Consider the following 15,760-nt stretch of genomic DNA (forward strand, 5'->3'; position numbering starts at 1 on the left):
GGGAGCCAGTGAGGGGGGCCAGCAGGGGCAGTGGGGAGCCAGTGAGGGGGGGCCAGCAGGGGCAGTGGGGAGTGAGTGAGGGGGGCCAGCAGGGACAGTGGGGAGCCAGTGAGGGGGGTCAGCAGGGGTGCTGGCGCGTCCTGCAGTGGGAGGACAGCTCTGAGGGAAAGCGCAGACTGAGCCTACAGCCCCTCTGGAGAAGAGGGTGGAGGAAGGAGCAGGAACCCGGCCTCTGGCCTCCGTGGTGCCTGGTGACTGAGGCAGGGGGTGCAAGGGTGCAGGGAGCAGGGGAGCCTCCCCTCGGGGAAAGTGGGAGGGAGGTCACAGCTATGGGGGGAGGGGGTGCAGAGACAGTGCGGGGAGAACAGAGCCAGGCTTCCTGGAAGCTGGGAACTTAATCTACCAAGGACACCTGAATTTAAGAGTAAATTTGGGCCCCGTGGTTGTGTGATTTCTCTCCAGTGACATTCAGCCCTGGGTACCTTGAAGGAGGGAGACACCCAGGGTCAGCAGCTTGGGGTGGCCGGCCACAGTGATGGCCTAAAGCTCTTTATCCACCCAGTGCACGTGATGGCTCCTGCTTTGGCCACCTTCCTCCTCACTGCCTGTTGTCAGCCTGCCCCGGGGAGCGCCCCCAGGCCTGGACGAGCCCTGACTCGTGGCCCCCTACTCTCTCTAGCCCCAGCCCTCTCCTGTAAAGCAGGGGTCTCTTGTCTGCCCTGCAGGGACACAGCATGTGGGCACAGGCCACGCCACCTGGGGTGAGCCTGGCTCTCAGTAAGCAGTGCCTGGGTGAGGGCCCTCCTCACCTGCCTGCATTCTTCACGAAGCCCAGGTCAGCCAGCTCAATGTCACACAGCTCACAGCGGAAGCACCCGGGGTGCCAGTTGTTGTTCATGGCCTTGATGACACGGCCGATGATAAACTCACCTGGAAGAGACAGGTCCTTGTTTGCTGGGGCAGGCACAAGCCCCCACCCCCACCCCTGCAGCCCCTTCCCAAGCCCTGCCCTCGCTGGCACTCGCCTGAGGCTCAGCCTGGTACCAGGGCTTCCCTCCCAGAGCACGGGACGGTGACGCCTGCAGAGCACTAGTGCCCATTGAGGCAGGGTGCAGGGCGGTCAGGGAGGAGCACCTGTGCTCCCATCCACCTGCCCAACCCCAGGTGTGCTGTATCCAGCCCTTACCGCAGGACCCGCAGCATGGAGCAAACAGCATCTGGAAGTCGTGTTCACAGTACTTCCGGCCTTCGAACTGCAAACGGGCCAGCAGAGAAAGTTCAAGCAAAACCCCATCATTCTCCCCGAGCTGGCCAGTCTATGTTGGGTCAGGACCCACCCTCGGGAAGGCTGGACAAGCATCCCAACTTGTGCAACTGCTACCACCACAGGAAGCAGGGTGGGGGTGGAGGAGAAGCCTTCCTGGAGGAGGTGGTAAGGAGCCGAAAGACCACAGGGAGGTTGTGGGGGTGCTGAAAGGAGGGCAATCCAGACAGAGGGAGCAGCAGGGGTGAGGCCTGGAGACGGAGAGAACTGGCCCACTCCACGGGGCAGACAGGCTAAGTGAGGGGTCGCATAGAAGCTGGGAACTGGGCAAGGCCAGTCCTCAAAGGGCCTCTGCTGTTTTCACAAGACCTTGGTCCTGGGAGTGAGCCGAGGGCTGGAATCAAGTTTGATTTATAAATGTCACTTGGCCTTATTTCCTGTGTGTTTTCTCTGTGTGAGAAGTCCATTTCTCCCAGAGGCCACAAGAGACCCAGAGAGGAGACACAGAAGGAGGGACAAGGAAAAACATGGGGGCCTGAGGGAGAACCCGAAGTCCTGCAGCCAGCAGGAGCCACCAGCCATTGTCCCCGTCTGCCTGGGCAATGACAGCTCTCGTGCTGGCCCCAAATGTGGCCAGGCCTGTCTCTGCTTTCTTCTCTCTTGACAATTTCATTTTCTTTTTTAAAAATTTGATTTACCTTCTTTTCTGAAATGAGTGTTTTATTAGGCTGTGACTGGATATAGCCCTACCCAGGGGCCTGTAGAGGTGGCAGGCGTTAAATTCATTCAGCAACAAATATTCCCTGAGCACCTCCTGTACGCCAGGCTCTGTTCTAGGCACATGGCCACTGCTCACAGAGCTCTGCCTCCCTCCCACTGCCTCTACAGTGGGCCAGCATTTCCCAGGAGACTGGAAGGTGCCATGAGGAACAGCTCCTCCCACACTGCCAGGAGGAGCTCTCGTACCCCACAACCATCCATCCACCAATCAGCCTCTGACCCCTGATCTCCACCTCCACTGCAACCACCAGGGGTAAATGTTTACCAACAGGACCTTCGGGAGATGCAGTCTGATCTGTAGCATTTGCCCATCTCTATGGTGTAAATATTTCCATCGTGGACAATGTCAAGCTACCAACATGGCACCAGTGTGGAGTTAAGACATGTGCAGTAGCCATCATGGCACCATGTTTCCACCACCACAATGCAATAGACAGATAACCTCAAAGGCATAGATGATAGTAAAATGTAATAAAATAACTAGGAAGTGGTGAGTTTTGAGTATGTGTTACTTTGTTTTTAATACAATTTTATCTCCTATACATTTATATAACTTAATGTTTTTAAAATTTTTTTCATGTTTTATTTACTTTTGAGACAGAGAGAGACAGAGGATGAGTGGGGAAGGGGCAGAGAGGAAGGGAGATACAGAATCCGAAGCAGGCTCCAGCCTCTGAGCTGTCAGCACAGAGCCTAATGTGGGGCTCAAACCCAAGAACCGTGAGATATGACCTGAACCGAAGTCGGACACTTAACCGACTGAGCCACCGAGGAATAAGAGTTGTGTTTAGGGTCACCCGGATGTCTCAGTCGGTTAAGCGTCTGATTCTTGATTTTGGCTCATGTCATGATCTCACGGTTCATGAGTTTGAGCCCCATGTCAGGCTTTGTGCTGACAGTGTGGAGCCTGCTTGGGATTCTGTCTCTTCCTCTCTTCCTGTCCCTCCCCTGCTCATGCGAGCGTGCTCTCCCTCTCTCAAAATAAATAAATAACATTTTTTAAAAAAGAGTTGTGTTTATCCACTAGCTTGCAAGATTACTGAAAATTTAAACAATCTGCTCTTAAGAGCCAGTGTGGCCCAACCTAGATCCCTTCCTTTGACCTGGATTCTTTCAATAATTCCAGCTTCATGTACCTGCCCCCATTAGTGTCTCCTCAGCACAGCAAGGACAGTGGTCCTTTTTAGACATCAGACAGACTGCCTTCTTCTGCATCTCAAATACCCTGCATACTCTGACCTCAGGGCCTTTTGCACTTGCTGAGCCCTCTGATGAGTGCTCTTCCTACAGATGTATACACGGCTCCCTCACCTCGTTCAGGTCTGCTCAAACATTACCTTCCCTGACCACCCACCCTCCTTACCCCAAGATTCCTTGTAACCGAAGCACTGAGCACCATCTGATCCCAAGGGAGGGTGTGTGCCAGCAGGGCAGGGTGTTTGCATGCCGTGGCCTCCCAGAGTCTACCCAGAGGACGCTGGATGAGTGGTGACCCTTCCTAAGCACCACAGCCACCAGGGGTGCACTGTTCACACCTCGCAAGTGAGAATGTGTCCACAGGGGAGGCAAGCTCAAGACCTGGCATGACTGACCAGGACCATGGCTGAGCACAGCCCATAGGCTCCTGGAAGGCAGACTCTGAGCTGGTCAGGGGCTCAGGCTCCAAGAAGGCGTCCAGCCGAGGGCCCTGGGAGTGTCCTCACCTCGTAGAAGAGCCCCTCGGGGAACGGCCGGAAGCACTGCGCACACACGAAGCACTGCTCATGGTACAGCTCCCCGTTGCTGTTAACGATCCGCTCTGCAGGGGCGAAGCGGGCTTGGCAGCGCTGGCAAGCCGCATTGGCCAAGGCGTTGGACATGTTGCTGCAGGGGGGAGAGGGGATGGGAAGGTCAGGACTGGGGAGGGGCCAAGATGAGCAAGCCTGGAGGGCTGCACATGATGGACACACCTTCCCGGGGAGGAGGGTGGGGGGGAACAGCTATCCTCACACTGATGGCAGTGTTGGCACCGCAGAGGCTCAGCCGGGCTACCTGACACTGGCTCATGTCAGCCCGCACACCTGCCCACACATCTGCTGGAGCTATTGTATCCCATGGGCCCCCTAAGTGCCAGCGCATGCCAGGGGCTATGGCACACATTCCTGGATGACAACCCTACAAGGCCTACGCCGCATCTCCATTCTATAGATGGACAAGCCAAGTCCTGAGGGGAGTGAGTGTCCTTCCCAAAGGCCACAGTGGGCGGAGGCAAAGCCCAGATTAGAAACCAGCACCCCTCCAGACTCCAAAGCCCCCATCTTTCTGCCATGCCCTGCCACCCCCACGGACTTCCATGTAGTGTCAGACACAGCTGGGCCACAGCCATGCCCACACTGGTCAGAGCAGCGAGGGCTCAGGACAAGTGCTCTCACTGTGGCCTGGGCTGTACCCCACTCTCAGAGTCCAGACTCCCAGCCATGAAAAGTCCATAAGAGGGGTTAGGGGCCAGTGAGATCAGGGACACATGGAAGCACTCAGCCGCATGCCTGGCCCATAGGAAGCCCACACAAAGGACAGTGCATGGTTCCAACGTCTCCGCTTGGTTCCCAGGCTGCTTGGTCTGCATCCTGCTGGCCCAGGTGTCAGTGGCCACCTCGGTTCCCTCCTGTGTCTCCTATCACCTCTTCTCAGGGAAACAGAGCCTCTCATAGAACTTCACCTAGGCCTAAATCAGTGGCTCTTTATGCCTCTTATTTAATCCCTGAGGCAACCCTGCCCTCCAGATGAGAGACCTAAGGTTCAGAGAGGTTAAGTAACTTGCACAAGCTCACACAGCAGATGACAGAGTCCAGATTTGAACCCAGATTGGTTGGACTGCAATGGCTCTTTCCTCCACACCAGGAGTTAGTTGCAAATCACCTGCCCCAAAAAACATGTAATCACCCTGCCACGGGGAAAGTGAAAATGTGAATGTTTGGGATACGAGCAGGTTGGGGAGCAAATGTCCTCAACCGTGGTGGCTTCCCTGGGGTAAGTGGCAGGCTTGCTTCCTTCTGGGAGGAGTAGAATCCAAACTGTATGCTGAGGGGTCCAGAGGTGTGGCCAGGAGGAACTGTATCAGACTGACAACCTCTTCGACCTTCCAATACCTTGATGCCCATGACTTTTGCTATAAGGGTAGCAAATAGGTTTTGTTTCAAGCGTCAACTCTGACAGACTGGCGGTGGCTGTCTGGATATCTAGCCATAGCAGGACAGTCAGGCTCAGCAGGGAGAGAGATAACCAGCTGACAATGTCAAGTAGACACAGAGAGTGGTCAGACACAACCTGAATGCTCTTGAGAATATCTTTCCAGCCTGTACTGCCTCCCAGGGTACGAATCCCACCCCTGTCTTGCTGCCACAGCACTATGAGAAGAATTCTCGAGTGAGTGAAGCTCTTGCTGGGGCATTCAGGTATCGATCATAGGGAGGAAGGCTCCCTAACGGGGATGAGCCCAGGAGGTGATGGGAGAGGGCTCTGCCTGTCAGGGGTCTGGGTGTGGGCTGTGAACAGTGGGTCTAACGGGGACTGTTGGCACACAGGCTGGAAGCTGGGCTGGGGCCCCCAGACAGGACTTCCTGCCTGCTCAGCTTGGGGACCCCACATAGCAGGGGAAGGGCCAGAGGACTCTCCCATAAGCCTTGACAGGCACCCCGGATTCTTAGGACTTAGCCTGCCCTCAGGTGTGTTTTGGGGACCAAAGCTACCTTCTTTGTCCACGTACTGGCCACAGGGGCAAGGAAACAGGACGGTGGCAGGAAGAGTCGGGCAGAGCCCACGATGCAAGAGAAGGTCTTCGTGCAGCAGCCACTCTGCCCCCAACACACACCCTGCACCCTCCCCAACCCCCTGCTGGTCTCCATGAGGTGGGCCAGACAGCAGAGGGCCGACTGCCATGGAGGGCTGGGCTGGACTTCGTCAACACAGGCATGGCTTCCCGCTAGAAAACATTGTGACCCTAGCGGCCTTGTCCTCCCACAGCACACACCCAAGGTGGCGGGGCCAGGGGGAAGTTCCAACTCCAGGCTGTGCACAAGACCTTGCTGGTCTTGGAGAAGTGAGAAACAACAGGAAATCCTGTGACTCTGGCTCTGGAATTCCCCAAAGGACCCAGAAAATGAAGCCAAAACAAGGTTTCAAGTCCAGCCCCAGGCTTTGGGATTGCTGCTTAAATCCAGAGCTCTGGGCCCTAACTAAGTGAGCACCTGCAGAGCCCCAGCGCCTCCCAAAGCCCCTTGCCCTCTGGCCTTCAGGGACCCAATCCCACCCCCAGTCGCCTGCCGCTAGACCAGACACTTTACCAGCCTTCCACCATTCTGCTCTCATAAGTAGACCCTCTGTTAAACTCTCCTCTGCCATTCTGTTTCACTGTAACTATGTTTCTGACCAGGACGCTGACAGACACCACCCCCACAGCAGCCACCACAACCTGCCTTCCTGTTCATCCTCATGAGGTCCCCTAACCAGAGCAGCTGGTCTTTAACTGGGCTACGTCTGGTTCCCTGGCTGGGTGCCTAGGTGCCTGAGGCCGAGGATTTTGCCATCTGTCCCCTACATATATACCTCGCACAAGCCCTGGCACAGGAAGGTGGGATGTGGGGGTGACCACCTCCCTCTCACACCCACTGGCTGCCCAGCCCAAGTCTTGGGGGCAGTAGCACCCCCAAAGCACTCCTGCAACTGTGTCCCCATGCCACCCAGCTCGGGACCACAGACAACACTCCAACCCACTGGCCTAAGACAGAGGAATGAACAGACACGCAAATGTGCCCAACAACTGAACCATGTCACCATCAGAGAAATGCCAGCTGTCTCCTGCAGGAAGCGAGGACACAGGAGGGGGCTCTGGGCTCACCCCTCCACATTTGAATCCTGATAGCCCCAGACACCAGCTGGGGGGGCTGGCAAAGGGTACCAGCTTCTCTGGGCCTCATTTCCTCATCTGCAAAGAGGTGTGTCAGAGTAACAGTTACCACCCCACGGAGCTGGAGTGAAGAACTCACTGGCATACAGTGTGTGGAGCACAGGGCCGGGCAGGCCAAGTGCTGGATAAAGAGAGCTGTTGTTTCCCAGCAACTCTGGGAGCCTTCCAGAGCACCTCCTCCCCCACCCAGTCCTGGGGAAGGCCTGCAGCCTGCCTGCGCTCCCTGCAAGAGGGCAAAGGGTGGGACACACGGACATTCCATGTCCTCCTTCACACATTCCAGCCAAGAATGGGGAGCACAAAGTCTACCCAGTTACCCTCCAAGGAGACACCACCATCCTGCCCCTGTGAGTGACAACACTCACGCTGCTGAGGGCATGGCCAGCATGCCATGGTGTACAAGAGCACACCATCGTGGACCTCTTCTCCGGCCCTTGCCAGCACCCCCAAAACTTTCTCAATCTTGACAGCCCAACACAAGTCAATTTGTGGGCCTGTGCAAGATGTCACTGAGTGACAAGATGTCACTGAGCCTTACAATGACTATTAGCCTGGGGTGGGGTGGGGGGAGCCCTCTCTGTGCCAGCTCCTTGTGAGGAGAGGTTGCTGGTTCCAGATAAGGTAACTGAAGTACAGAGAGGGTCAGTAACCTGCTGAAGGTCACACAGGATTAGACCATGTTCTCTCCTGTCCCCTCAGCTCCTGGTGGCATTATCTAGGCACAGCCATTCAAAACTCTGGTTTTTTAACAACCCTAGACTTTGCCCCACTCCAGCCTCCCACCCATCTGAGCCTAGAAAGACAGTGAGGGCCTGGGAACAGGCAGGGGCTGGGAGGAGAATGAGTCAGTATTACTGAGGCCACGTCAGCCTGAGCAGTCGTCAGTCGGATGCGTGTGTTGTACAGCCAGGCAGACCAGGCTGCAATCCCTGCTCAGGTGCTCCCTGGCTACGTGGTCCGCAGCAAAGTGCTCTCTGAGCCTGGGCTTCCGCATCTGTAAAATGAGCTAGCAACAGCAACCTCCGGGGGAGGTTGGGAGGGCTAAGTGAGGTGACACTTGCAGCACAGCCCATAACTGCTCCGTCATCGGCAGCTAGTAGCATCCTTCCCCCACCACCCCCTTCATCCAACAGATCCTTACTGAGCACCTGTTCTGTGCCCAGGCCCTTCTCCAGGTGCAGGGAGAGAAGGGGGATCCCACTGCAACATGATGTCTGAAGCTCGAGTGGAAGGTGCCCCCAGCACTGCCTGGACCCCCTCCCTGCCACTCCCCCGAGAGGCCAGTCAGAAACCAGCAGCTGGGGTCACCTGGCTGCACACAGTAAACAGGAATTTACACAAAGCCAGTTCCACACTCAGCCTTGGGAAGGCTGGAAAACTAACTGCTGCCTTAGGCTGCCGCACACAAGGCATTTCCACCATCAGAAACACATTCCCGATATGTTTGGAGACTGCGGGAGATTACATGGCATTTCCTGAAGCCCGAGTGGTACCTCTTGGCTCTAGCAGCTTCATTTACTTTTAAGCAGATGGGCTTTAGAACTGTCACACTGACAACAGAGGTGAGGAAGGGCACGAGCCAGAAGTTCACAGAAAAGTAAAGACGAGGAGCAAATAAACATATGTGCCTGCATGCATGGAGCTTTCCCAAGGCCTGGTGTCCATGATCACGCCCATGTGCCCTCCTTGCACGTTGGCCTTGTTCTTGTGCTGCGTGTGTACACTGTGGACCTCGCTCCAACAGGGCCTATGACCCACCAGTCCCCTGATCGCCATTCCCTGCACCACCTCTCACTCCACCCATGTCCAAGGACACCGGAGGCCCAGCAGTGAGGGTTCCTATTCCAGCATTGCCACACTCGGGTGAGTTTCCTGGCATCCTGAGCCTTGGGTACCCCACCGAAGCAACGGTCTTGTCCAGTCCCCGTGTCCTGGCATCTAAGGGGCCCGAAATCCCAGCCGTGCAATAGGGGCCCCTCTGCAGCTATGGCCCCTCCCCCTACCCAGTGCCCCACTCCTTGCTCTGTCCTTAGCCCCAGACGTCTTTGGTGGCTCAGTCCTAATTACCCCTCAGGAGGGCTGCCCGGACTATGGGAATGCAGTGAGCTCAGAGCAATCCATGTAGCATTAGCCCCTGGACGTCCTTCCTTTCCTGGGTCCTCAGATACCCCTACCTCTGTGACTGCTGCTCCCTGTCTCTTCCCTCACTCCCCACCTCCTCCTCCCAACCTCAGGGTCCTCTCCCACTGTTCCTCCCCCACCTCTTCCTCTAAGGCTCGCACCTGCCACTTTCCTGCCGATACCCCAAGTTCACAGTCCTCATCACTCTCTCCCCAACTTTCTACTAGAAGTCTCCACCCGGATGGTCTCTGGGGCCCAGCGCCCAGCCCCTGACACCCACACTAGTGGTTCCACCACCATCTACGTGCCCCCTCAGACCCTCCCCACCCCAGGTTAACTCATACTCTGAGATGCCCTGAGGGTCCACCCTGAGCGCCACAGGCTGCCCTCCCTGCCCAAAAGGAGGCTTTCATTGTCTACACTGGCAATTCTCCATGAGAGACAGCAGCTCAGGTTTTAGAGTCGGTCCAAACTGGCTACAAATCACAGCTTAGCCATTTGGGTGGGCGAAGTCCAGCAGGTTCCTTGACCACTCCGTTCATTCATCTACAAAGTAGCAACAAAACGACCCCAGTCTGAAAGCAGTCATGGGAGCTCCGCAGGACAATTCAACACCCCATTCTCAGCGTCCCGCCCAGGCTTGTTGATCACAGATGCACCCTCCCCCCAATCTTATCGCCAACGCAGGCGCTGTCCCCACGCCCTGGACTGCCAGGCTCTTGCCGTCGGGAGGGCCAAGCGGGTGTCGGGGAAAGGCCGGCAGCCGCAGCTTTCCGGCCATTGTCCCCGCCAACCCCGCCCCGGCCCCGGCCACCTACCCGAGCGCGGCGGGCGGCGGGCTCTGCCGGTGTTGGCGCCGCCGGTAGAGCCCCGACGCGGCGAGCGCGCCCAGCCGGGCTGCCATGGCGCGGGCCTCCTCCTTCTGCTCCCGTCTTGGGGCGGCCCTGCTCCGACGGCCCGGAGACCACCCGGGCCTCGGGGGCGGGGGGCAGTGGCGGTGGCGGCAGCGGCAGGCCAGACACGGCGACGTCGATGGGACAGGCCAGCGTGCAGGGGGCGCCTCTCCCCCCACCCCCTCTGGACAGGAGCTCACGTTACACACTGCGATCTCCAAAGGGCAGCAGAGTCAAGTCCAAATAGAAAGGATATTGTTCGTGCAGCGGGGGCAGCACAGTGAAAGCTGAGGTGGCAGGGCTGGGTCCAGACTGGGGAGGGGACTCACTGGGAAGGTCCCAGACAGCACTAAGGTGAGGTCCATGGTGGGAAGGCAGGGTGCCTGGAGGTCCCAGGCTGCTGGGAGCCTGAGAGGGAACCCCAAGCCCCCTGATGTCCTGACGATGGCCCCTTAGCTCCGGAGGACAATATGGGACTGATCTGGCTTAGGAATCCTGGAGGAAGCCCCATACATGCCCACATTCGACCTTGTTTCCTTCCCTGAGACCCTGTGCCACAAATGCCGCCTGGAGACCCAGATCAGGGCAGCCTCAGTCCCCTGGATCTGACCAACAAATTGCCAAGCACCCAAAAGAGGTCCATGCTGTGAAAGCTCAGAGAAAAGGTTATCCCCTAACTTGCTAGGGAAAACAGAAGCAGCAGAATCTGATAGAAGACCGGTAGGAAGGCACTATATCCATGCTTTCTTACCTAAGGAGATCAGCAGGGTTATTGTGATCCAAGTGCAAACACCCAAGGTCAGCGGCAGAACTGTGGCTGCTGCTGGTGGAGCAAGCACTATGGTCAGCAGTAAAATAAGGATCCGTAGCACTCCTGGAGATCTTTAACACCGATTCCATTTCCCTGAAACACCTTTCTAAGTAAGGTCAGAAAGCACAAGCAGCATTGGCCTCCACCTTCCCAAAAAACAGTAGCTATCATTCTGAACAGCAGGGCAGGGTACTGGTCCTCCAACACTGAGGTGGAGGGAAAACTTTGGAGGGGATCCATGGCACTCAGATGCCAGGCCCACATACCGAGAAGCATACCTCATCCAGCAAATCCAAATTCATTAACCACTCTGGGGGGCAGCTCTAAAACACAGCCAGATAACTGCAGGCGTTGTGCACAGTATAACTTGTCAATGCAGGTCAATTCCAAAAGTACCAAGCCCTGATCAATTCAACAAATATGTTTTTAAAGGTGGCCACAGAGGCAAAAGGGCACAGAGAGGCTGAGCTTGGAGAATGCAACAGGTACAAAGATCACCTCCCACTCTCTTCTCTGATGGGGATAGCTGAATGCTTAGGAAATCTTATTAGAAAGTTTTGTTGTAGCACCTTTAAGTCAATGCCCAAGGGCCTAGGTACCTTGTACCAGTCCTACTCAGCCCCTCCCATGGGGAAATCCTCAACTCTGGAACCCAGAACTTACCCAGAGTCAGAGTTCCATTTAAGGAGGGATTATTTATTTATGGTTTCCACAATTGCAGATAGACCTGGGAAGGTGGCTATAGCCACAAGCGTTTTGTACATCACAATTTGTAAATAAAGTTCAAGTCCAAGGTGACCAAGCACCGATCAATTCAACAAATATTTACTGTAAAAGTAAGTACCAGGGGCTAGAAATTGAGAAAGGAAATTAGAGTCTGATTGAACCCAAATCCCAAATCTGTGCACAGCCTTGTGCCCCCACCCCACCCCCAGTTCTGCAACCTGTCTTGCAGAACTAGGCGTCGGAGCCATGCTGTGTCTCCAGTCAGCACTCTGGCTCTAGAGGACAAAGTTGCAAAGACATAGTAAGAATGATGTCAGCATAAATGGCAGAGTAAGAGCCTTTAAAATGTTGTCCCTCCATAAAAGCAATGAAAACTAGCAAAAACTGTTAGAATCCACTTTTTCAGAACTCTGTAAATTAACCAAAGGTTTGCAGTAACCCAGGGTACTTCATCAAGAAAAGCAGCTGGGGACTCCTGGGTGGCTCAGTCAGTTAAACGTCTGACTTCAGCCCATGTCATGATCTAATGCGCCATGGGTTCGAGCCCTGCATCAGGCTCTGTGCTGACAGCTCAGAGCCTGGAGCCTGCTTCAGATTCTGTGTCTCCCTCTCTCTCTGCCCCTCCCCTGCTCACACCCTCTCTCCCACTCTCTCAAAAAATAAACATTAAAAAAAGAAAGAAAAGAAAAACAGTTGAATCTTGGTAGGAACAGTGAGCTTTATGATATTTTCACTTATCCTAGCCTCTGACCCCTACATCCTAATTCCATTGCTGCCTTAAAAAATAACAGCCCACGTTCCCAGTAATTACGCAGCAGACAGGGCTGAAGCTCCTTCAAACCTTCATTCCCTGGAAGACTCCATTTGAAAGTTTTGTCTTTATGTGACCTCACTCACACATACCCACTGCTAAAAGCCTCTCTTGGGGAGTATTTTTCAAATGTATTACTGTTGTAACTGCCTATGGTATCATAGCTGTCATTGTCATAGGCAATGGATAATAGTGGAAGCAACAATAGACTAATCAAAAAGCTTAAAAGAAAAAACTAAAGGGGAGCCTGGGTGCCTCAGTTGGTTAAGCATCCAACTTTAGCTCAGGTCATGATCTCACAGTTCATGGATTCAAGCCCTGCATTGGGCTCTGTGCTGACAGCTCAGAGCCTGGAGCCTGCTTCAGATTGTGTCTCCCTCTCTCTCTGCCCCTCCCCCCACCTCAAAAATAAATAAACATAAAAAAAAATTTTTAAGGAAAAAATTAAGGAATGACATGTCCTTAGGGGCTTTGAAAAGAACCAAAATAGTCCTAGGAATCTAGAAGGCCACACAAAGCCCAGGACTATGCGCATGCTCAGAGAAGACCCAAGAAGATCCTAACCTCTCACTTCTGATTGACCCTCAGGCTCTGTGTAATCAGGAAGTAAAGGCTAAGGCAGAGTTGTAAACTGCAGGGTTGAATGCTTAAGGTGTGCTGCAACATACACTTAGTGCCCTCAGCAGAGTCCATTATTGGTGACAGACATTCAAGGAAATGGTTGTCCAATCATTAGCTGGCCATTAAACTAATCAAGCAGAGACTTAAGCAGTCGCAAATGACAGAAATATAGACTTTATAGAATTATTTCTGAAAAGTCACTAAACAAACAAACAAGTAGCAACAACATACTCTGGGGAGTGAGGGGGAATTTGATCTCAGAATCACCACATATTATTTGAAATGTCCAGTTCTCAGCAAAAAATTATGAGACATACAAAGAAACAAAAAAGTATTACCCTTACACAGAAAAAAAAAAGCAATCAATAGAAACCCTCCATGAGGAAGCCCAAATATTACACTTATTAGATGGACTTTAAATCAGTTATTTTAATTACAAAAGAAAACCATGTCTAAAAAAACTGAAGGAAAGTATGAGAATGATATCTCACCAAATGGAGAATATCAATAATGATGTAGAAAATATATAAAATAGGACCAAATAGAAATTACGTAGTTGAAAAGAAACACTAAAAGAGTCCTCCAGGATGAAATTAAAAGACATCAGACAATAATCCGAATCCACATGAAGAAATAAAAAGCAGCAAAGTATATTTAACCTTGATATAGTAAAAGTAACTATATAGATAAAAATAAAAGACAATATAAATGTATTTTTTGTTTGTAAACCTATTTTTCCCCTCTGATTTAAAGACAACAGCATAATGAAATAATTTAACACAAAAGAAGGCAAGAGTGTAGGAACTAAGAAACAAAAAAGACATAAGATACATAAATAAATAGTAAATTGTAAATGTAAAGTAATTACATTAAAAGTAAATGGATTAAAATCTTCAATTAAAAGTCAGAAGTCAGTATATGCATTTAAAAAAATCTGCTTATATGATTTCTACAAGAAATTCACTTTAGACAAAAACAAATAGTTTGAAAGTAAAAGCATGGAAAAGATATACCATGCGAATAGCAACTAAAAGGGAAGCTAACATCAGACAGCTAGAAGCTAACATCAGACCAAACAGACTTTAAGACAAAAATTGTTATAAGAACAAAAAAGGACCTTTTATAGTGATAAAAGAGTCAATCCAGAGGTGCCTGGGTGGCTCAGTCAGTTAAGCATCTGACTCTGGCTCAGTCAGTTAAGCACCTGACTCTTGACTTCTGGTCAGGTCATGATCTCATGGTTCAAGGGTTCAAGCCCCACATCGGCCTCTGTGCTGATAGCTCAGAGCCTGGAGCCCACATCGAATTCTGTGTCTCCCTCTCTCTCTGACCCTCCCTTGCTCATGCGCTCTCTTGCTCTCTCTCTCTCTCTCTCTCTCTCTCAAAAATAAACAAACATTAGGGGGAAAAAAGCATATTCTCAGATCACAATAGAATAAAACCACAAATCAATAATAGAAAGAAATTTAGGAAATTTACAAATATGTGGAAATTAAACAACACACTCCTAAAGAATCACTGAGTCAAAGAAGAAAACAAAGGAATTAGGAAAAGATTGAGATGAATGAAATGAAAACACAACACACCAAAGGGGATGTAGCTCAAGCAGTGCTCAAGGAAAATTTATAGTTGTACACAGTTGAATAGTTTTCACTGTAGTTATTTATACTTGTGTAATAGGGGCACTTGGCTGACTCAGTCAATACAGCATATGACTCTTGATGTTGGTGTCTTGAGTTCAAGGCCGATGCTGGGCGTGGAACCTACTTAAAAAAATTAGTTGTATAATAATTTAAATACTTGTATAGTATAAAATAGCTTTATAGAAATCAGAAACAGAAGAATAAACTAAATTCAAAGCAAGCATTAGAGAGGAAATAATAAAGATTAGAGAAGAAATAAATGAAATAGAGATTAGGAAAAATAGAGAAAAGCAACAAAACCAAAAATGGTTTGTTGAGAAGATCAAAACTAATAAACCTTTAGCTAGACTGACCAAGAAAACAAGAGAACACCCAAAAGACTAAAATCAGGAATGAAAGAAGGGACCAAAGTTAGAGAAACTTAAAGGACTATAAGGAAAATGCTGTGAACAATTGTATGCAAACTAAATTACAGCAAATTAAATAACCTAGCAGAAATAGACAAATACCTAGAGAGATACAAACTACCAAAACTGAATCAACAAGCAGTGTAAGATCCAAATAGGCCAACAACAAGTAAAGAGACTGGATTTGTAATCAACATCTTCCTACAAAGACAAACCCAGGACCAGATGGTTTTATTGGTGAATTTTACCAAATGTTTAAGTAGCATTAACACCAACCCTTCACAAAATCTTCTCAAAAAATCTACCAGGAGGGAACACTTCTCAACTCATTCAATGAAGTCAGCATTACCCTGAATCAGAAAAATATATCACAAGAAAACTACAGATGAATATCACTTATGAATAGAGATGCAAACATCCTGAACAAAACTGAATCTAGCACCATATAAAAAGTACTACATATCATAACCAAATGGGATTTATTCCAGGATATAAAGTTGGTTTAACATCCAAAATCAATGTAATACATCATATGAATGCTGAAAATGCACTTGGCAAAATCCATGTTTTTCATGATTAAAAAACAAAAAACACCTCTCAACAAACTAGGATTAGAAGGGTATTTCTTCAACCTGATAAAAACCCAGAGCTAACATCATACTTAATGGTAAGAGACTGAGAACTTTCCCTCTAAGATCAGGAATAAGACTAGGATGTCCAGCCTCGACATTTCTTTTC

General features: G+C 51.2%; 1 protein-coding gene across 2 annotated transcripts in view; it reads right to left on the reverse strand.

The window, feature by feature from the left end:
- The window catches only part of LIMS2 (LIM zinc finger domain containing 2), a 37,600-nt gene that overhangs the window by 15,331 nt on the left and 6,509 nt on the right, over positions 1-15,760 (reverse strand). Inside the window, exons 1-4 of one of the 2 annotated variants that reach the window (XM_049615785.1) lie at positions 9,929-10,137; positions 3,748-3,907; positions 1,187-1,253; positions 810-930 (exon numbers count right to left, since the gene is read on the reverse strand). In XM_049615785.1, the coding sequence (XP_049471742.1) occupies positions 810-930; positions 1,187-1,253; positions 3,748-3,907; positions 9,929-10,014 (434 nt within the window). In that variant the 5' untranslated portion in view covers positions 10,015-10,137. Of the gene's footprint in view, positions 1-809; positions 931-1,186; positions 1,254-3,747; positions 3,908-9,928; positions 10,138-15,760 lie in introns of those variants that run through there. The other variant, XM_049615784.1, reaches the window with a different exon arrangement.

This window comes from Panthera uncia (assembly GCF_023721935.1).
Source record: "Panthera uncia isolate 11264 chromosome C1 unlocalized genomic scaffold, Puncia_PCG_1.0 HiC_scaffold_3, whole genome shotgun sequence".
NCBI lineage: Eukaryota > Metazoa > Chordata > Mammalia > Carnivora > Felidae > Panthera > Panthera uncia.